The 23,291-nt window shown below is 41.6% G+C and overlaps 1 protein-coding gene across 1 annotated transcript; it reads right to left on the bottom strand.

Annotated features, from left to right (window-relative positions):
* Positions 1–1,116: 1,116 nt before the first annotated feature.
* LOC139170255 (exocyst complex component 1-like) lies at positions 1,117–21,390 on the bottom strand. Its single transcript, XM_070757215.1, has 3 exons — positions 21,165–21,390; positions 8,045–8,175; positions 1,117–2,683 (listed from the first exon to the last, which is right to left on the bottom strand). The coding sequence occupies exons 1-3, from the start codon at positions 21,283–21,285 to the stop codon at positions 2,417–2,419; spliced, it is 519 nt and encodes a 172-aa protein (XP_070613316.1). The 5' UTR covers positions 21,286–21,390; the 3' UTR covers positions 1,117–2,416.
* Between the last annotated feature and the right edge of the window lie 1,901 nt (positions 21,391–23,291).

Genomic DNA, 23,291 nt, shown 5'->3' with positions numbered 1-23,291 from the left:
TCACAACTTTGTTTTATAATGGAAGCATATAAAGCTGATAACATGCAATCCGAACACAGTACAGCAGCCATATTTTGGGATTTTCAACCAAGCTAAACCTAATGGTTTGTAGTTTCAGATAGGGCACACACAAAATGTTCAATCTTAGTGAAGATTGAAGAACAAAATTGGTAGGTTAGAAATTATGCAAGCTTGTGTAAGCTAGTTCTCCCAAACAGCTATTATTATTATTATTATTATTATTATTATTATTATTATTATTATTAATTAGATTTGTATGATGCCCCTCTCCAAAGACTCGTTACATATGCGTTATATTTTGGTTCCTTCAAAGACCAAAACATTAGTCATTGAGGGTGATAAAATGCAGGCCGCGACTTCATAATGCACATAGCATGAGTTCCTTGCTTACATCAGAAGCTGAGACGCGAGCAGTAATGGCCAGCCAAAAATTTTACTGCCACATTGTGGGTATGGCTTATTTTGTGGGTGTGGCTTAATGGTCATGTGACTGGGTAGGCGTGGCTTGCTGGTCATGTGATCAGATGGGAGTGGCTTGAACGATCATCAGCGTTCAAGTGAACTGTTAAGTCCTTGACTTATAACGTAACCAGTGTCACTCGCTGGGGTGACAATTTGCTTCACGTTTCCCACGCTCTCCTTCCTGGGTAACCCCCTACCTGGGTAGTTAGGCGAACGGGTGCTGCCAGAAACATAAATGCTACCAGCGCCTCTTCCACCACGCCTTCTGTTTGCATCTCAGGTGGAGGTGGCCACGTGAGACTGGAGGGGAGCCGGGCAGGAGAGAGGGAAGCCAGGAGGGAGGAAAGAGGAAAAAAGCAAGGAGCATAGACACACCAGCAGCATGGGAAAAAACGAGAGTCGAGCCGAGACCAGTAATCCAGGAAATGACAGCCGCCGATCAGCTGGAGCTGCACACACATCTTCATTTCCGCTGGTGGAACTGTGTTCCACCCCGTTCTACCTGCTACCCAACCCTGGATGCGAATATGCAAAGCCATAATTCATTTCATGATTTCACTATGGATGTAAAATGCATCACTATGCATTTTGGCGTCATCGCAACTTGCTGCAGAATCATTGGACCAAAGGCAGTGGAAATGTTTTTATTCAAAATTCCAGAAAATTATTGCAAAAAAAAAGAGCAATTAAACTCCACAGAAATTCACGGCATGCATAGTTACAGAGGATTTATATATTGTGTGCAAGTCTTTTATTGGAAAGTCGGGGAAATAAGTACATCAAAGGAAATACATATCAGAGCGTTGTGTAGCTTTGCAGCCGAAATATATAAATGGCTGCTGAGAAGCAAGCCAGATAAGTTCAGTGAAGTTTATGATTAACCTGACCATGCATTGTGATGCTGAAAAATATTGGTTACAGGAAATTGGCACTTAAACCTATTATCAAGACTGAAAGAACAATTGGCTAAAAATGTTACGAAAATTGAAACCCTGATATTGTACTGAATGCAGTGATCCCTCATTTATCGCGGGTGTTACATTCCAGGACCACCCGTGATAAACGAAAATGAAGCAGGATTTTTTTTCTCTCTCTCCCCCACACATTGTCCCTCACTTACCCCCCTTCCCCATCTTTACCTCTCATCTCTGCCTCCATGTCTCTCTCTCCGGGAATCCTCGCTAGGGGCTCCCAAAGGCTCCGCTCTGCACCCAGCAGCAAAGCATCGCCTTGGCAGGGACAAGGCAGGCGCGCGGCTGGGTTAGCTGGTCCTGGTAGAGGTGATAGCGGCAACTTGCTGAGGCGGCTCCAGTGGCTTTCCTCCCGGCTAACTCAGCGGCACGCTTTCCTTGTCCCTGCCAACGCGACGCTTTGCTGCTGGGTGCGGAGCAGAGCCTCGGGGAGCCCCTCGCGAGGATTCCCTGAGAGAGAGAGGCCGAGGCAGAGAGACGAGAGACGAGAGATAAAGAGACAGGGTGGAAGTGAGGGACACTGGGTGCATGCGGGGAATCCACCTCGCGAGGGGCTCCCAGAGGCTCCGCTCCGCACCCAGCAGCAAAGCATCGCCTTGGCAGGGGCAAGGCAGGTGCGCGGCTGGGTTAGCTGGTCCCGGTGGAGGTGGCGATGGCAACTGATGAGGCGGCTCCAGTGGCTTTCCTCCCGGATAACTCAGCAGCACGCCTGCCTTGTCCCTTCCAAAGCAACGCTTTGCTGCTGGGTGCGAAGCAGAGCCTCGAGGAGCCCCTCGCGAGGATTCCCTGAGAGAGAGAGACCGAGGCAGAGGGGCTCCCGGAGGCTCCGCTCTGCACCAGGTTAAGCCCCAGCAGCAACCCACGATGCACTGAAGCCATGAAAGGTGAACCGCGAAGTAGCGAGGGATCACTGTATCTAGCTTTTTGGTAGCCGTATCCAAATCTGGGTGTGGCTACAACCGTCAAACTGGCAAGGGACACAGAGATAGACACACAAGATTGAAGGCATAAAAACAGATTCTCATCATTACTAAGCAATCCCCATTATTTGATGACCAGAGTGCTGCCTCGTTAATGTAGGTAAAATCAAAGTTCACGATCTTCAGATCCTTTTGCAGGTACATCTCATTCAGTTGGCTTAATATTCTTGCAAAGGCGTATTTAGATGCACAGCTGTAGGCTTCCCAAGTGTAAACTTGCTTGAAATGCATATCGAACCATGGATTGTCCTAAAAGGGGGGAAAAAATGTTTTATTGGCTTGCCTTTCTGCGCAGAAAAGAAGATTCAAACTAATACAGAATTTAAAATAACATGCAGCTATAAAAGTAGCATCCATAAGTTTATAGCAGTGTTTCCCAAGCTTGGCAACTTGAAGATATTTGGACTTCAACTCCCAGAATTCCCCAGCCAGCATTCGCTGGCTGGGGAATTCTGGGAGTTGAAGTCCAGATATCTTCAAGTTGCCAAGCTTGGGAAACACTGCTTTATAGCCATCGTAGCCAACAGGTCGATCGCTAAGACAGTTGTTAAGGGAGTTTTGCTCCATTTTCCAACTTTTCTTGCCACTGTTGTTAAGGAAATCACTGCAGTTATTAAATTAGTAATACGATTGTTAAGTGAATCTTTGCTTCCCCATTGCCTTTGCTTGTCAAGTCACAAAAACAAATCACATGACTCTGGGACATGTGATCTGTTTTTGAGGGCGGGGCGATGAGTCCCGATATAAAAGGGGACGGCTCGCCATTCCCCGCCGTCTTTGGAATTGATCGTCGGCCCTGTTTGCAGGCACCCGCCCACCCTCCCCTTAGCCACAGTGTGACTAGTGGTGGCCTTTGGGGTCCGAGTAGGAATTTTTGGCGGTTGTAACACCTTTTATGTTTCGGCTGTTTTTTCGCCTACTCCACACTGGGAGCTGGGGACGGGAAGGTTAGGGGGCAGTGTTCCCTGTAATTTTTTGGGGGGGTGGGCGGAAAAGTATAGTGCCTGAGCGGCAGTCGCTTCGGGACTGGGCGGCACAGAAATAATAAATAAACAAACAAACAAACAAACAAATAAATAAATAAAAAACCCACCCTGTTTTGCCTCAGAGAATTTCAAGATAAAATACTGTACTGTGTGTCTATAACAGTGAGCTCATAATAGGGCAACTCTATCAATATCAAAATGCCACTTAAATAGTTGAGCTAGTTTCAAACTAGATTTTGATTTTATTTCTCTTTTCCTTCCTCTCTTTTTTCTCTCTGTTTCTCTCTCTTCCTCTCTTCCTCTCTCTCTCCTTCCCTCTCACTCTTTCCCTCTCGGCTTCTGGGCAGGTTTGGAAAACTCTGAGTTGATGATGATTTTTAAGTGAGCGATTGCTCACTGCTCAGCTTAGAGGGAACTATGTTAGGGGGTGTCCGGCAGGTTACACAGTAGAACTAGATTAATTGGCTTAAATCCCTTTGGTCACTAGGGAAGGTGGTACGGGGCGGAAAATGGGGCTAACAGCAACTACGTGATCTCTTTTGGGTACCTTTTGGAAAGTGATGGGTTGCCACTTTCCAGAAACTCAAGGTTGACCCGGCCAGGGTGGAGGGGGGGTGCCTTTGGGGCTCACCTACCGCAGGCCTACAGGCGACAAACTGGGGGTGAGCCTTCCCACATGCCTTGGGCGTGGCAGAGAGCAAGGGAAGGTCAAGACCAAGGTCAAGGACACCCTTCTCTTGCTCAGTAATGGAGCTTCACCCATAGTTGACCAAGAATGTTTGGAACAGAAGTTCCACCTCCTTTTGGTTTCCTCTGCAGGTCCAGATTTGACTTAATAAAGTTACCCATAAATCCCAGCTCTGTGGTCAGTGTACTTATTCTGCATCCGTTGCATGCAAATTGTCAAATGTCCAGTACTCTTATGATCCCCTGACCATGGAGATGTTGATAGTTAAGTGTGAAAAAGAGACTGGCTACATTTTTCCAGTGCCACTGAAACTTCAGTCATGAAATGAATGATTGCAACTCAAGGGCTGTCGGTAAAATGTACTACACAGCAGGAGTCACCAACCTTTCGGACCTCAGGGACCACAAAATTCATAATTTAAAATCCCACGGAACATTTATATGAGCTACCTAATGATCGGCTAGGTGGGTGTGGCCAGGTGGTCATGTGACTGAGTGGGTGTGGCCAACTCTATGTCACTCATGTCAAGGGGTGCTTCACCGGCCTCTATTGGACCCTCCCCTCCCAGCCACTCCTCTCCTGCTGACCCGGGCTCCTTAGGACCCCAACAGGAAGCAGTTGGAGCTAAACAGCCACCACGAGAACGAGTTGGCAAAACAGCTGCATTCAAATTGGATCTGATCAAGAAGAAGGCTCAGTAGAAGGCAATGAAGGGCAGCTGCACGGATCGAAGGGAGATGCCATCCGGGTAGTGGAGAATTATTTATTTATTTATTAGATTTGTATGCCGCCCTTCTCCGAAAGCTCCGAAATGGAGCTGTGCACACAGTTCCAGCTGCCCGGCGGTTGGGTGTCCGTGGCCAGCGTGAGATTTGCTTCCTGTGCATGCGCAGGAAAAGAAATCTCATGTGAGGATCCGTGTGGCCGTGAGATTTTGACGTTTTTCACCTTTTTCTGCTTCTGCACGCAGAAGCAAAACCCCCGGCAAAAAATGCCGAAATCTCGCAGTCGCGCACATGCTCATGTGAAATCTCATGCTAGGCATGCGTACCTGACCCGCGACGTTGACCATCACCCATGGGACCACGACCGCCGCCTGCCCATCCATGCCCGCCGCTGGCCCAGAGGCATCCCGGCATAGAAAGGTAAGTGGCAGAAGGACCTCACTGAGGACTACAAACATAGGCTTTCCAAGCAGAGGAAAGACCTGCGGGAGTGCAAGGCCAGGTACTGGCGTCTGGAGGTTCAGTAGACTGAGATGGTCAGCCAGTTCCAGGCCATGATGCAGTCCCATTGGAACAAGGTCCTCCAGCTCTTCGCCACCAACTGCACTTCCCTCCAGCCTTTGCCTAAAGCCCCATACCAGGAGACCAAAGCAGACCCCAAGTTGGAATTTCTGCCCCCTTCTGATCCACGCAAAATCTGCAGCAACACAAATGTTCATTGCACATATCCAGCTTAGGGGCCGTAGTTTGAGGATCCTTGATTTAGTGCAATAATAAAAAATGCGAATAAATTTTTTGCAGACCACCAAAATTTTCTTGAGGAACAGCAGGGGTCCACAGACCAGTTGGTGACCACTGCTATAGAAAACTACTGCCCTTTTAAGACCTGGGGTGGAAAATTGTGTTGTTTGTACTTCTTAAAGCAGCGTAGAGACAAAAAGAGCTCTTATCTGCATGCAAAATAAGGAAGAATTTGACCGAAGTGGCAAGAGAGATGATTAGAATATCAGATCAATTGTGGTTGGAAACCAACTGCCAATTAATGAGATCTTTTAGTAAGGCATGCAGTCTAACTACGATGTTTTGGGAGTTTTCCCAGGATAGCTTCAAATAGAGCAACAATTAACAATCAACCAAGGATGTGGCAAAGACAGCATGAGTAATAACTTGCTACTATAGGGATGCTGAATTTATAGTGTCAAAATAGGCACATTCATGCCTATTCACATTAATTTTCCGTTCTTCCTTTTGCAACATAAAGCCCTATAAAGCCCTACATGGCATCAGACCAGATTACCTCCGGAACCACCTTCTGCCGCATGAGTCCCACAGAGTCAACCTTCTGCAGATCCTGTCAATTAGACAATGTCGTTTGGCGGGACCTAGGGGAAGAGCCTTCTCTGTGGGAGCCCCGGCCCTCTGGAATCAGCTCCCTCCGGAGATTCACACTGCCCCCACCCTCTTTGCCTTCTATAAAAGCTTAAAGACCTATCTTTGCCACCAGGCTTGGGGCCATTAGACCTTAGCCCTCTGGTCGACGAGTGTGTATGTTTTGCTATGTGAATGGTAATGAATGGTTTTATATCTTATTAGAGTTTTTAAAAGTTTTTTTAGTATATTAATTGGATTTTAAGATATGTATATGGTATGTTGTTTTTGACATGTTGTGAGCCGCCCCGAGTCCTCGGAGAGAGGCGGCATACAAATCCAATAAATAAATAAATAAATAAATACATGAATGAATGAAAGAATGAATGAACGAACAAATAAATAATTTAATAATTAATTTTCAATTGCTTTATTTATTGTTAGTGATTCAATTGCTTTGCCTGGACTGTATAACCTGCTACTTCCTAGTGTCCTGACTTCAAATGGGGGCAAAATCTTCTTGGAACTGCTGAAAGGACCTCTGTTGTGCCCCTGTTGGAGCCTGAATCTGAGATGAAAGATGAACAGCTGACAAAGAGCGGGTAAATGGTTCCGTTGGCTATGGAGGAAACTTGGGAAGGGCAAAGTCAGGCTGGGCAGAGCAGGGCAGAGGTATAACAAGGGAGAGGGAGTTCAGATGAAGACTAAGCCTCAACTCCTCCTCATCCTAGGCTGCGCAGGGAAGAACGCAGAAGAAGGCAATATGGGTTGCATGGCTTATGAGGAAGGAAAGGGCCCCCATTCCCTTCACAAGGCACACCTGGGGATGGAGTTTAAAGGAGAGGCAGCTGGACAGATTAAACCCTTAAGTGATCTAAAGAGCTTCCGGGGAGAGTACTAACAACCAGACAACTGCAGAGAAATATGATCCTTCCAATTTCCCCCCAATCTGGTCAGAACTCATCCAGTAGCGGGTTCCTACCGGTACGGTCGACACCATTGTACCGGTGGCGAAAATGGAGCTGAACGCGCAGCTCCATGTCTCTGGTGTGTGCACGTGTCTGAGTGTGATTTTGCTTCTGCGCATGCACAGAAATCTAGTGAGGGGGTGCACGAGAGAGGTTTTGGCTACTTTTAGCTTCTGCGCATGCGCTGAACCAAAAAAATCATTGAAATCTCTCGCGCGCGCACCCCTCCCCTCACAATATTTTACTTCTGCGCATGCGCAGAACAAAAAAAATCATTGAAATCTCTCTCGCGTGTGCCCCTCCCCTCACAATATTTTGCTTCTGCGCATGCGCGGAACAAAAAAAATTGAAATCTCTCTCTCTCGCGCCCCTCCCCTCACAATATTTTGCTTCCTGCACATGCGCGGAACAAAAAAAAAATCATTGAAATCTCTCTTGCGCGGGCCCCTCCCCTCACAATATTTTGTTTCTGCACATGTGCAGAACCAAAAAAATCATTGAAATCTCTCGCGCGCGGGCCCCTCCCCTCACAATATTTTGCTTTCTGCGCATGCGCGTAGGCAAAATCTCACTCATATGCACACACTCGTGCTGGGGACGTGGCATTGTGCGCACAATGCACCAGTAATGGTAGGAGTGGCATGAACTAATCCTCCCCTCACTCGCACCATCCTGCCCAAACGGATGAAGTTTCTGGGATGAGAAGCAAAACGTTTTCCTCTAGGAAAAAAACAGTCCGACTGCCTCTTGAAAAATCACCTTTGAGACAACTATGACCTGGATGACTGAGAACCTCCACAGACGTTTACATTCTAGCTACCGTATTATATCATCATCGGCACAGTATATGCTTTATAATAAAATGCAGCACTTACAGAATCTGCCTCTTTTCCATCTATCATCTCCAAATCATCTAGAAGCCATTTTTCAGATATTTCATAGTTCTCATCAAGACCAGTTCTGTAGTGTTTGACCACGGATATCTGTACTTCTTCACCTTTTGACACTGCAGGATGAACATTTGACAATATGTTTTCATACAGAATGAGAAAATAAAATCTATATTAAGAAAAGAAAAATGCCTTCTGGTAAAATTTGGTGAGTTAGGCCAAGCATTTCTAAGATTCAGCAATTGCTGTTGCTTTTACGAGGGTTGCCCAGAAAGTAATGCACCACATTTTTTTTCTTCAACAATTATTTATTGAACACAATGAAACTTACACACAAGAAAGAATGATGCTCCCTATTTTTCCCCGTAATCTCTGTCCCGTTCTATGGCCTTCCTCCAGCGAGAGACAAGGGCGTGTATGCCCTGTCGGTACCACTCCTTGTTCTGGTCAGGAAGCCATTTCCGCACTGTGCGAATCACCGCTTCGTCATCCTTAAAATGTCTTCCATGAATGGCATCCTTTAATGGCCAAACAAGTGGAAGTCTGAGGGAACTAGGTCAGGGCTGAACATTCACAAACATTTGTGAATGTTCCCAACAGTTTCTTTCTCTGCACTGAGAAATTCAATGATGACACACTGCTTGTAACATACATCACTTAAAGACACCATTTCAAAACACTGCTGTAGCTACGCTATTTGTCTGAAGAAACACAAAATTTACACACCCACTCCTGACAATTCAAATAATGTATATCTAAAGTTTCGCATTTGTACCATTACTGTAGGCTGAGGGGAAAAAAGTTGGTGCATTACTTTCTGGGCGACCCTCGTAGCATTCATGCCTTTTAAACTAATTCAAACCTAATTAATTAAGGCATATCTATGATATCAAAATGTACGTAATTAAATAAAATATACAAACTGTCCATATTTAAACTTGAAATGGCACTGCACTGGTTGCCGATCAGTTTCTGGTCACAATTCAAAGTGCTGGTAATGACCTATAAATCCCTACATGGCATCGGACCAGAATACCTCCGGGACCGCCTTCTGCCACATGAATCCCAGCGGCCAATTAGGTCCCACAGAGTTGGCCTTCTCCGGGTCCCGTCGACTAAACAATGCCATTTGGCGGGACCCAGGGGAAGAGCCTTCTCTGTGGTGGCCCCGGCCCTCTGGAATCAACTCCCCCCCAGAGATTCGAATTGCCCCTTCTCTTCCTGACCTCCGCAAGATGTTGAAGACCTATCTATATCGCCAGGCATGGGGGGAATAACTATCTTGTCCCCCCAGCACCACCTTTTTTCTGACTGTAATATATGAGAATGGTATGATTGTGCAGTAATGATGGTTTTTTTAATATTTATGGGGTTTAAATTGTTTTTAACTTATATTGGTCTTCGGAGAGGGGCGGCATACAAATCTAATGAAACTAAACTAAACTAAACTGCCGCTGATGTAGGGAAAGGACAAATCACAAGCTCTAAACTTTCCAATTACAGTACGTATACAGTATTTTATTTATACGGAGAACTGATACATGCCTCAGACTCCGAAGTGTTTTCATTTGAATATTTGGAAGAAAATGGACATTAGAAAAAGAAGCCAAGCCTTACTGGGGAGTATAAGCTGTGCTTTAGTTTTTTACACCTGGTCTTGCCCTTAAGTCAACTCAGCCTCTGGGGTACACTAGGATCTGAAAGTCCAAGAGCCTTGCAGAAGGAGGTAATGGCAAACCATCTCCAGTCTCTGTATTATTTGCCAAATAAACCTTCATCCAAGTAATTTTAAAAGTGACTTTACGACATTTAAAAACTGTTGGTGCTCCTACAAATAATAGCCTTGGATTAGATCCAGAATACATTAGCTCTACTTAGTTCCTGTTAAAATCAATAGACCGAGCTAGCACATGACTTAATTAAGCGCCAATATGATTTTTATACGTAACTGCCTTGCTTCATTTACAGAACTTTCCTAGATCCAGATGCCGATGTTTTCCCAGTAATTTTTCCTTGTATTTTTCAGATTATTGTTTCAACCACAAAATATACAGTAACTAAGGGTCTGATTTCACTAAAGATTATAAATTCAATTAATTTAAGTTGGAATCGAAATTAATGATTTTGAAAAGTTTACTAAGTAAACTGTTCTGGATTTGCGCATCCACCTCAAACTGCAGCCACTTTTGCGATTTGAAAGTCTACATCAAGAAGTTCCAAATTTTATAATGATTTAGTGTGGAGTTCCTTTTTAAGGATGAACTGCCAGGAGGAGGTCTTGCTAGGTATCCCTAAAATTCTGCTACTTGTTCCAATTCATTGGAATTATAACAAAAAATATGAATAATATTTTGAGAGGTTTTTGAATATTTATTATAATCTCTCAAATGTCCTAGGATGGTCAAGAAATTCAAGAGAACAGTTCATAGAAAAGATATCTCTACATGGGGCTACCTTTGAAAAGTGTTCAGAAACTTCAGATCGTGCAGAATGCAGCTGCGAGAGCAATCATGGGCTTTCCCAAAAATCCCATGTAACACCAACACTCCGCAGTCTGCATTGGTTGCCGATCACAATTCAAAGTGTTGGTTATCACCTATAAAGCCCTTCATGGCACCGGACCAGGGTATCTATGAGACTGCCTTCTGCCGCACAAATCCCAGTGACCGGTTAGGTCCCACAGAGTGGGCCTTCTCCGGATCCCGTCAACAAAACAATGTCGTTTGGCGGGGCCCAGGGGAAGAGCCTTCTTTGTGGCGGTCCCAGCCCTCTGGAACCAACTCCCCTGGAGATTAGAATTGCCCCCACCCTCCTTGCCTTTCGTAAACTCCTTAAAACTCACCTCTGTCGTCAAGCGTGGGGGAACTGAGACATCTCCCCCTGCCTATGTAGTTCTAGTGCATGATAGAACTGTATGTATGTTTTATATTGGGGTTCCTTGCTTTTAGATTTTTAAATGTATAATTGTTATCTTAGATTTTAATTATTAGATTTGTCAGTATATATTGTTTTTGTCACTGTTGTGAGCCGCCCCGAGTCTGCGGAGAGGGGCGGCATACAAATCTAATAAATAATAATAAATAATAATAATAATAATATCCGAACATAAAGGTGTGTATTTGTTATTCTTAATTTCAGTTTGGGTGAATTTCTTTTGTTGTTGTTCATGTAACTCTGTTAATAGCAGTACAACTTTTATAAATTGATTACGTTAATGCACTCTTAGGGAAATGGTGTTATTGTACACTGCTCAAAAAAAATAAAAGGAACACTTAAACAACACAATATAACTCCAGGTAAATCAAACTCCAGTGAAATCAAACTGTCCATTAAGGGAGCAACACTGAATGACAATCAATTTCGCATGTTGTTGTGCATATTCAACTTTGTACAGAACCAAGTATTCAATGAGAATATTTCATTCATTCAGAACTAGGATGTGTTATTTGACTGTTCCCTTTATTTTTTGAGCAGTATATTTTAACAATGTATGTGCTACATTATTTTTTTACTATCTAGTAAAGATTACTATCTAATAAAGATTAATGACTGCCTTCTGTAGATAGATAAATAATGCTGTATAAGAATAAAGGAACAAAATTTCTCTTGATCACCACAAATTTGAAGATAATTAAAAGCACAAAAAATTCTCTCACAGGTTCATTTTCTTAAAAGGAGGCTATCTACAGTCGATCTATCACCATTATATTTTATATTTTGGTATGTAGGTGTTGCATGGTTTTTAATTGTTGGGGTTTTATATATCTTTCTCTTTTAATATTAGATTTGTTGCAATTTTATATTGTCTTTGATTATTGTTGTGAGCCGCCCCGAGTCTTCGGAGAGGGGCGGTGTTAAATATTCATTGAAGCAATGTAAATAAGTTGAATGTGGATTGAGCATTTTGATTGGTTGAAACAATGACAGTTGAGTTTAGACGGGAAAGTAAAAGTATATAAGGAGCGCTCTGAGCTGAAGTCACTTTCTAAAAAGAGCTTTCTCCTGCTGAGCCAAATAAAGAATTTAAAAGAACCGACTGCCTACCATCCCTATCCTACTGTCCTATTGCCTAATTTACCTGTACCTACTGTACTTTGCTAATGATCTTAGGTACAGTATGTTATAAAGTGTTCCTCACAGTATCTTGAATTTTGTTTGAATTAATTTAGTTTAGTTTCTGACAAACAATTGTGATTTATTTCTTACCGATTTTTACATATATTTTGCACTTTACTTTACAAAACAGGGGATGTAGGACATCCAGTCAGTTACCCTTGAAGTAGCATAAGATCCTTGCATATCAAACAATCTTGATATACTGCTCAAAAAATAATAATAAAGGGACCATTCAAAGAACACATCCAAGATCTGAATGAATGAAATATTCTCATTGAATATTTTGTTCTGTACAAAGTTGAATGTGCACAACAGCATGTGAAATTGATTGTCAATCCTAAGTAGACAGTTTGATTTCACATAAGTTTGATTTACTTGGAGTTATATTGTGTTGTTTAAGTGTTCCCTTTATTTTTTTGAGCAGTGTATAACCTACAAATGTACAATCTGAATGTGCAGTGTTTCTGAGACTCTGTGTAAATAGTGTGGAAGCACACACACACGCATACAAATCTTTATGGTATGTTCAAATGGGATATGTAATACATCTTCCCCTAAGCTGTCGGAAAGAAACAGAGATAATATGATATGATATATCATAATAGGTATATAGCCATGATGGCAAACCTATGGCACGTTCCACAGGTGGCACACGGAGCCATATCTGCAGGCATGTGAGCCATTGCCCTAGCTCAGCTCCAGCGCGCATATCCGTGCCGGATAGCTGATTTTTGGCTTGCGCGGAGGCTCTGGGAGGGCTTTGGGGGGGAGGCCTGAGGAGACTGAAAAATGGGCCTACCTGAAGTCAGGAAAGCGGGGAGTGTGGGGTCATGTGCAGTAGTGAGCAGAAGTCAATGCGCACCGGTGTGCAGCTCCGGTAAGAAATGTTGAGATGCATGCGCAGCTGCGCGCCCCCTGACGCATCCCTGCACGAGATTTGGCTTCTGCGCATGCCGGCAGAGCCAGGTTTTTATGGCTTTCTGGAAGGCCAAGAGTGTGGGGGTGGTTGGAATCCCCGGAGGCAGCTGGTTTCAGAGAGCCAGAGCCACCACAGAGAAGGCCCTTCCATGCAGCCCCGCCAAGCGGCACTGTTTAGCCGATTGGACCTGGAGAAGGCCAACCCTGTGGGCTCTAATTGGTCTCTGGGAAGTGTGAGGCAGGAGACGGTTCCATAAATAATCTGGCCTAAGCCATGTAGTGATTTATAGGTGATAACTAGGGGTGCGCTGCTGCCCGGATGGTGGGGGGAACGCAGTGGGTAGCAAAAATGGAGCTCCACCCTAGAGGACCCAATTTGCACTGAAAGATGTTGAAAGAACATGCAGGGCATCCTGCATAAGCCACAGCCACAGTGTGGTAGTAAAAATTTTGGTAGCCCTTCACTGGTGATAACCAACTGTAAATTGATTGATTGATTGATTGATTTCATCCAATACACAATGAGGGTTTTAGTGGGTATACACATAGTAAAATACATAATGATATATTTTACTATGAGTATAGAGGATATACTCATAGTAAAATATATCTAAGAAAGAAGAGAAGATATAGGAATAAAATATATCAATGAAAGAATAGAAGAAGAGATATAGAAATAGAAGAAAGGTATGGAATTGTGTCCGGAGACTGACTGGAAGCTAGTGCAGCTCACGGTGTATTGGTATTATATGGGTGTACTGAGGCACACCCACAACAGATTGTGCAGCTGCGTTCTGGACTAATTGTAGTCTCTGAACGCTCTTTAAAGGCAAAAGGAAGGAACCAACAGGGCAACCATGACTTGGAAGGATGGGCAGATATCTTGTGTGATGTGCTCCCTGTGGGAAGACTGTTTGTGATGAGTTTCATCATGACTCCACATGTCTGAGGAGTCGGAATATAGTGGCCAAAATTGTGGAAACCTTTTGGGAAAAATGTGTTTTTGAGGCTGGGTGGCTAATAACACAACTTTTTTTCAGTAGTACCATCAAATTTGGGGACCCCGGCTTTGGACTACTGAGAGATGCTAAGGTGCATCCCTGTGGTTGTTAAGTGACACAGTTGTTAAGGGACTCTGGCTTTATTTGTCAGACGGTCGCTAAAGAGATCACATGACTCAAAATACTGCAATGGTCATAAATATGAATCAGTTGCCAAGTGTCTAAATTTTTATCACATGACCCTGTGAATGTTGGGTCGTTAAGTGTGAAAAATGGTCATGTCACTATTTTCACTGCCACTGTAACTTTGAACAGTCGCTAAACTCACAATTGTAACTCAAGGACCAATCTGGCTACAAAAATGGTGGAAGGTGTTAAGCATAAAAATTGTCAGGAAAGACTTCATGAACTCAATCTGTATAGTCTGGGGACAAGGGGGGACATGATCGAAACATTGAAATATGTTAAAGGGTTAAATAAGGTCCAGGAGGGAAGTGTTTTTAATAGGAAAGTGAACACAAGGACGAGGGGGCACAATCTGAGGTTAGTTGGGACATGATCGAAACATTGAAATATGTTAAAGGGTTAAAGGGTTAAACATTGAAATATGTTAAAGGGTTAAATATGTTAAAGGGTTAAACCTCACAATCTGAGGTTAGTTGGGACATGATCGAAACATTGAAATATGTTAAAGGGTTCAATCGAAACATTGAAATATGTTAAAGGGTTAAATAAGGTCCAGGAGGGAAGTGTTTTTAATAGGAAAGTGAACACAAGGACGAGGGGGCACAATCTGAGGTTAGTTGGGGGAAAGATCAGAAGCAACGTGAGAAAATATTACTTGACTGAAAGAGTAGTAGATGCTTGGAACAAACTTCCAGCAGACATGGTTGGTAAATCCACAGTAACTGAATTTAAACATGCCTGGGATAAACATAGACCCATCCTAACATAAAATTCAGGAAATAGTATAAGGGCAGACTAGATGGACCATGAGGCCTTTTTCTGCCATCAATCTTCTATGTTTCTGTTAACCTGCACTTAAAAGCCACATGTAAAAGCAGCAATGGAGTCACATAAAAGTTGATTGCTGCAAGAAGCAATTACAGTATTATTATTATTATTATTATTATTATTATTATTATTATTATTATTATTTATTGGATTTGTATGTCGCCCCTCTCCATAGACTGGGGGTGGCTAACAACAGTGATAAAAAACAGTATGTAACAATCCAATATTAAAACAACTAAAAAAAACCTTATTATGAAACCAAACATACATACAAACATACCATGCATAAATTGTAAAGGCCTAGGGGGAAAGAGTATCTCAGTTCCCCCATGCCTGATGGCAAAGGTGGGTTTTAAGAAGCTTACGAAAGGCGAGGAGGGTGGGGGCAATTCTAATCTCTGGGGGGAGTTGGTTCCAGAGGGCCGGGGCCGCCACAGAGAAGGCTTTTCCCCTGGATCCTGCCAAATTACTTCAAGAAAACCAGTTCTCAGACAGAAACACACAAAATTGTCAGAAATGGTTTAGGGTCTCCTGTTTGAGCAGGGGGTTGGACTATCAACACTGTATGACAAGCCTGAATAGGAATTTTTTAAAAAAAATGGTTTTATCCTGTTTCAGATGCTGGACTAATTGATAGTTCTTCATGGTTTTAGATTGGAGGCATGCAAAAAAATCCCTACATACTTTCTTAAACAATAAGAGATCCGCAGCATCCTATCTAGGTATGTGCAATATTCATCTCAATGATTTGTCAAAGATATTGACAAAATTGAACGGGTCCAAAGACGGGCTACAAGAATGGTGGAAGGTCTTAAGCATAAAACGTATCAGGAAAGACTTAATGAACTCAATCTGTATAGTCTGGAGGACAGAAGGAAAAGGGGGGACATGATCGAAACATTTAAATATATTAAAGGGTTAAATAAGGTTCAGGAGGGAAGTGTTTTTAATAGGAAAGTGAACACAAGAACAAGGGGACACAATCTGAAGTTAGTTGGGGGAAAGATCAAAAGCAACATGAGAAAATATTATTTTACTGAAAGAGTAGTAGATCCTTGGAACAAACTTCCAGCAGACGCGGTAGATAAATCCACAGTAACTGAATTTAAACATGCCTGGGATAAACATATATCCATCCTAAGATAAAATACAGAAAATAGTATAAGGGCAGACTAGATGGACCATGAGGTCTTTTTCTGCCGTCAGACTTCTATGTTTCTATAGGCAGCACATAGCTAACCTTGGTTGATTTCAGAATCTAAATAAGGTTGGCCGGGGTTAGAATTTGTGTGGAGAAATCACATAGAAATTCTAAAGCTGTAGGATAGACTGGCCCAATGTGATGGGGAACCTTTTTTCTTCTTGCATGCCAAAAATGGGTGTGGGAGGGGGGGTGTTTGCCCATTGGGCCGTTTTTCACACTCTGGAGGGGTCAGGAAAGCCTCCTGAAGCTTAGAGAGGGTGAAAACGGCCTTCCCCAAGGCCGAAAATCAGCTGGCTAGTGCGCCCATGCGCGCTGGAGCTGTCATAGGGCAATGCCTCATGTTCCCTCAAATATGGCTCTGCGTGCCACTTGTGACATGCGTGCCATAGGTTCACCATCCCAGGATTGAGGAATCAAAAACAAAACCAACAACAACATCCATTCCAGTCCAAGGCAATGATAATCCTTTTGCTGGAATATTGCCGCCCCCAAAAAATCTGCTTGGATGAAGAAATAAAAAGTCAAGTTTGACTTAAGGGTGTATTTATTTTTCGTGCACATTTATCTACTTTCAAGCAGTGTTCCCTCTAATTTTTTGGGGGGTGGGCGGAAAAGTATAGTGTCTGAGCGGCAGTCCCTTCGGGACTGGGCAGCACAGAAATAATAAATAAATAAATAAATAAACAAACAAACAATAAAATACTGTACTGTGTGTCTATAACAGTGAGCTCATAATAGGGCAACTCTATCAATATCAAAATGCCACTTAAATAGTTGAGCTAGTTTCAAACTAGATTTTGATTTTCTTTCTCTCTTCCTTACTCCCATTCTTTTTCTTTCTCTTTTCCTTCCTCTCTTTTTTCTATCTGTTTCTCTCTCTTCCTCTCTTCCTCTCTCTCTCCTTCCCTCTCACTCTTTCCCTCTCGGCTTCTGGGCAGGTTTGGAAAACTCTGAGTTGATGATGATTTTTAAGTGAGCGATTGCTGACTGCTCAGCTTAGAGGGAACTATGCTTTCAAGTAAATAAAGCTATAGCTGCCATTTAGCATTATTATGTTGAAGCAAAGGGCAGAACATGCCGAGGGCAATTTTAATGACTTTAGTTTCCTTTTTTCAAAAGTAGCATGAAATACTTTAAATATATATATATATTAGAACATAAATCCTTTTGATACGTGAACCAGTGTAATGTAGTGACTGACAGTGGTTTTCAACCTTTCTAATACACTTTAATACAGTTCCTCATGTTGTGGTGACCCCCAACCATAAGTCTAGTGCCAATTCTCCCAACAGAGCTTTAAGCTGATTGGCAGGAAGGTCATAGGGACACCCCTACTGTAAACGCCTGATTGGTTGAATTGTAAAAATATGTTCCAGGGCACCAGAATAATAATAATAATAATAATAATAATAATAATAATAATAATAATAATTTATTAGATTTGTATGCCGCCCTTCTCCGAAGACTCGGGGTGGCTCACAACACGATAAAAACAGTATTATACAGGCACAAATCTAATATTTTTTTTAAAAAACCTAAAAACCCTATCATAATTAAAAACCAAACAGCACATACATACCAAACATAAATTATAATAAGCCTGGGGGAAAGGTGTCTCAAATCCCCCATGCCTGGCGGTATAGGTGGGTCTTAAGTAGTTTACGGAAGACAAGGAGGGTGGGAGCAATTCTAATCTCCTGGGGGAGTTGATTCCAGAGGGCCGGGGCCGCCACAGAGAAGGCTCTTCCCCTGGGGCCCGCCAGACGACATTGTTTTGTCGACGGGACCCGGAGAAGGCCAACTCTGTGGGACCTTATCGGCCGCTGGGATTTGTGCGGTAGCAGGCGGTTCCGGAGGTATTCTGGTCCAATGCCATGTAGGGCTTTAAAGGTTATAACCAACACTTTGAATTGTGACCGGAAAGTGATCGGCAGCCAATGCAGGCCACTGAGTGTTGTAGATACGTGGGCGAATCTGGGAAGCTTTAGTTCCTAACACCATGGGAAATTTGTCATTTCGCATATTCTTAGGCGACCCCTGTGAAACGGTGGTTCAACTCCCAAAGGGGTCCTGACTCCTGACCCCAGGTTGAGAACCACTGGTAATGGATAAGGCTAGAAACCAGGTGACTGTGAGTTCTAGCCCTGCCTTAGGCACAAAGTCAGCTAGGTGACCTTGAGCCAGTCACTTTCTTCTAGTCTTAAAAAAAAAAGACAATGGCAAATCATTTATGTAAGAACGCTTCCAAGAAAACTACGGAGACTTTCCAAGCAGCCTTTGAGAATCAGGTACAAGGGAATAGGGGGGGTAAAATGGGCCCAAATCTGGTTTTTACTCTAATTTAGCAATTGCTTAGATTCCTTTCGAAATTAGTTTGTGGAAATTTACGTAGGTCCTCTCTGAGCAATTCAATGATCGATCAGATCGATTGGAACTGAGTTTCTTCTAAAGTGAAAGGAAATGAGATGAGAAGGGAGTGAACCCAAGAATAGATTTCAGAGAGCAAGACAGATTCTTAGTTTTGGAATGATTTCCCCCTAATATTTGTTCAGACTTTGTTTCAAACAGCAAATCTGCTTGGATGCACATAAAAAGGGAGGCATCCAAAGGATGAAGGTCCTTTTTCCAATGGGTAGCTTGACAATGTGTGTGTGTGTCCCAAAGAAAATGAAGCAATATTAAATTTTAAGAAATCATTCACCCACAGATGCATACCAGTTTTTGTGTGTTAACTTGGAAGAACTTTCTTATTTTTTTACGCATGACTTTCTTCAGAATTAATAACAATTTCCTATCAGGTTTTTAACTACAGACAGAATGGCACAATTCCACCCTCCCACAATTTTTCCCATTCTTTGAAAAACAATCAATTTATCTAATTCTGTCCTTTGCTTCATTATATGTAATGTGAAGTTATATATTATCTTATCCTCTTTTAACATTCCAAGCCCAAATTCTGCACCAATCATCTATTACTGCTTTGGATACAGTACTGTACTTTTAGTGATATTATTATAGGGGCTCCTTCAATAGTTTAAGGAGGAGAAATCATCCTTCTGTATCCCAGCGACCAGTTAGGTCCCAAAGAGTTGGCCTTCTCCGGGTCCCGTCGACTAAACAATGTCATCTGGCGGCACCCAGGGGAAGAGCCTTCTATGTGGCAGCCCCGACCCTCTGAAACCAGCTCCCCCCGGAGATTAGGATTGCTCCCACCCTCCTTGCCTTTCGTAAAATCCTTAAAACCCACCTCTGCCGTCAGGCATGGGGGAACTGAGTCATCTCCCCCAGGCCTATATAGTTTATGCATGGCATGTTTGTGTGTATGTTTTGCTTTTTAAATAAGGGTTTTTTAGTTACTTTTAATATTAGATTTGTTATACATTGTTTTATTATTGCTGTGAGCTGCCCTGAGTCTGCGGAGAGGGGCGGCATACAAATCTAATCTAATCTAATCTAATAAATAAATCAATATATCTACATTCTCTGCATATTCTGCACTAAGAAATATTTAGCAATGTAAAAAGTTACAGTCAGTACCTCCTCTTATTAATTAATCCTTACTTAACATGTTATTCAGTGAAATCAAAATGGCAAGCCTAGATTTTCTTAATACCCAGTTTAGGACTTACAAAGCTCTTATTTTAAAATAGTGATAATATATCATGAAAAATAAAAATCATTAAGTCGAAACAATGGAGTACTCTAAGCAAAAATACAGAGGTTTCTTGGCTAAGATATATTTTCTAAGATAGTATGAGATATTTTACATAGATGGAAGTACTGTAATATATTGCTTAATTATAAAAATGGGCCAATAAGTGATATTAGATTGGCAAAATAAGCTATGAGCTATTGCACTCTAAAATATTAATGCTGAAATAAGAACTTACAGTCTTATTTATGTTAGAAGCAAAAATAAGAGAAAAGGGTTATTACATTATATAAGTAAAAATGCTCAAACTAACCATTTTTAAAGCCACAAATGAAATGTGTTTTATTAACATCTAACTATATTTTCGCTGTTTCTCTTTAGAAAGATTTAGTTTGCCTGCTTTCTATGGAAAAATAAATTTTCTTCTAATTCAAAAATTATCAATGTGGTCCTTTTCAAGTAAGAAGTTAACAAAATAGACATTTCAATCCTATATTGATCTAAAATTACTGAAATGTGAATTACTTGCAGACAGCACTTGAGGAAATTCATTTTCTCAAGCATAGTATACTTAATCCATAACCTTAGCAATAAGAATTTACCGACTACACATCTAAAGCATTTATTGAAAAAATTAATCACATCAAATTTGGGGGGGAAGGGTACTGTCTAATACTATATAAGTGATTGTACTATGAATTTAGATTATTAATACAGCATTTTAAATCCATGCTTATGCAGTTGATTAGCCTTTTAATCTTTAATATTAAGAGCCTGATACCAGCCAGCTGCTTGGAAGGAAACTATTGATTTCAATAGATCTTAATTCTAAGTACATACATTTAGGTTTACTGTCTTTTTTTAAAAACTGCTATGACATTTATTGAAAATCCTTATAAATACAGCTATCAGATGTAGATCCTGTCAGCTTATAATACTTAACTACTTTAATACGTTCAAAATATCAAGTATATTTAAAGCATCTCATTTGCACCATTATGCAATCACACGCACATCAATATATTTCCTCTCTAGCAGATAAAGGAACTGAGGCTAATAGAATAGTATTTTTTTCTTAGAACACCAAGTTAGTTAAGGGCTAGAATCAATTTTGAATCAGGAAAATACTCTTACAGTATAATGAATGGATAGAAAACAACTAGAGACAGTTAACTTTCCTTATGTCCCAACCCCATTTACCTGAAGCACAGAGATAAAACCGATCTTGGCCTGAACACTCAATTTCAATGAAGCCATATAACTTTTGCCCTATAGATCTGAATAGCTTCTTGTTGAGATCCTCTTTCAACAGCGATGACATTGCCTTGGTTTGTGTCTAAGTTAGGGATGCTTTGTTTCCACTCCCTTTCGCTTCTTCTCCGGTGTGGATTCCTCCAGAGGTTAGAAAGTCAATTCTGTGACCAAACCATCAAACCACCAGGTTCCAGTTGTCCAGCTTGCTGGCTAGAGAAAGAGCAGTAGCAATAGCTCCATTCAGTGTCCGGTACATCCAAAGTTCCTCTGCTCTGCCATAGTCTATTGATGGAAATAAGTATCTGCTCCTATGGGATTTAGCAGCCCGCTGGCTCTCCTGGGGCAAAAGCATTGTTAACCGAAGTAACAGAAAAGCCCCATTCGCGCTAACAACATTTTGCTTCCGTTTATCCCATAGCTGCCTGGAGGTATTGATTGAGAGGATTTTCCATTTAGAGTTAAGACTATTGGCGGGAGACAGGAGCAGGAGTTACATATACTCACAACGCCCTCATCTGCAGAACTGCCACTTATCCTGAACACTTATCTTTTCCCACAAGTGTATGTGCATCATTTCGGAGGAAAAGGAAAGCCAGCCAATTCCAAACCCTCCACTTTGTTCAGGGGGGAAAAAATGGGTTGATATTATATCTAAGTCTCTACTCTTAGGCACACAGGGGGAAAAATCTCTATTATCCAGGTTAGAGAACTATGGGAAGTAACCCTTTCCTTGCTAGTATTTTATCATAGTAATGTCAGCATTATAAACTTTCCAAGTCTGATAATTCATCTCCTTCAATGTTATCTAGAATACAGTGTTCATTCCTCTATGAAGATATGATGTCTTTATTCTACATGGCCCTGGTTTTCTACTTTATTTATTACTAAACTGTTCTTATATAAAACAATTCACCCCCTTGTTTAGAAGGGTGAAAAGGAAAAAAAAAAGACCAGAAAGTGTTAAGACTAGCAAACTACTCAGCTACCCAATGCTGGAAAAAGAATCTCGGTATCTTGTTGATATTTAATAAATCATTAAACATAATTAACTATCCATTATCAATATAATTAATTCATTTTGGTGCTCGCTAACTGTTATTTTTCCGCCCTTATATTCACTTCAGCTTTCAAAAACAATTAGTAGCATAATGCCATTAAAGCCTCTTTTTACAATTGATATTTAAATCAACTTTGTATTTCATTTGTGCCATAGGAAATGTAAGTCAGTAAAATACTAACTGTAAGTAATTCTGTTACATTTGCCATTCGGTGTACAAGAATTTTAAAGGTAGTGTAACTGCAGTTTTATCTATGTCTGTCTGGGAATAACTCTCAATCAGTTCAGTAGATTCTATTCCCTGGTAAGAATTCAAAACTTTACAGCCATGGTTGGAATTCCAAATAATTAATACAGAATAAGCTCACCATAGTTAAGTTAAATGCAGTTTCATTTAGCTTATTAAAATATTGTGGCAGATGATTGGCTTAAATAGCAATAGCACTTTCACAGTACTATAAGATTCTCTGGTTATTCATTTACTCAAGCATGTATTAGATAACAGATAAAAGAAGAAGACAGTAGGACAGGGATGGTAGGCACAATGGTGCACTTATGCATGTCCCTTACAAACCTCTTAGAAAAGAGTAGAGGTCAACTGTAGATAATCTAAGGTTAAGATTTTGGGGTTTGGGGAAGAAACCACAGTCAGGTAGTGAATTCCAGAAGTTGATCACTCTATTGCTAAAGTCATATTTTCTGCAGTCTAGCTTGGAACAGTTTACATTTAGTTTGTATCTATTACATGCTTGTGTGTTGTTGCGGTTGAAGGTGTAGTCACTAACAGGAAGGACATTTTGGTATTTGATTTTATGAACTACAGTTAGATCAGATCAGAGGTGATGTAGATTTGATTATCTTTGAATCCATAATTCCTTGTTCACACGTGTACAATCTAAAACTGACCAACCATAATTTTGTTGCAAGAACTGTGCATAGATTGTATAGTTAAGTTTTGAATTCAGCTTGTTATGTGACCACAGAAAATTGGATTACAACAGTTTAATAATAATAAT

This window comes from Erythrolamprus reginae, chromosome 7 (genome assembly GCF_031021105.1).
Source record: "Erythrolamprus reginae isolate rEryReg1 chromosome 7, rEryReg1.hap1, whole genome shotgun sequence".
Lineage (NCBI taxonomy): Eukaryota > Metazoa > Chordata > Lepidosauria > Squamata > Dipsadidae > Erythrolamprus > Erythrolamprus reginae.
The sequence above is the reverse complement of the archived record's forward strand: the minus strand, read 5'-3'. Positions and strand labels throughout refer to the sequence as shown.

What these genes read in the sequence shown, in the direction of transcription:
- LOC139170255 (XM_070757215.1), bottom strand. Translation starts at nt 21,285, where the DNA reads ATGTCATCGCTGTTGAAAGAGGATCTCAACAAGAAGCTATTCAGATCT. An exon ending in GTTTTATCTCTGTGCTTCAG is followed by an intron (nt 8,176 to 21,164) that starts GTAAATGGGGTT and finishes TTCATCCTGCAG; the next exon opens with TGTCAAAAGGTGAAGAAGTA. An exon ending in ATGGAAAAGAGGCAGATTCT is followed by an intron (nt 2,684 to 8,044) that starts GTAAGTGCTGCA and finishes CCCCCCTTTTAG; the next exon opens with GACAATCCATGGTTCGATAT.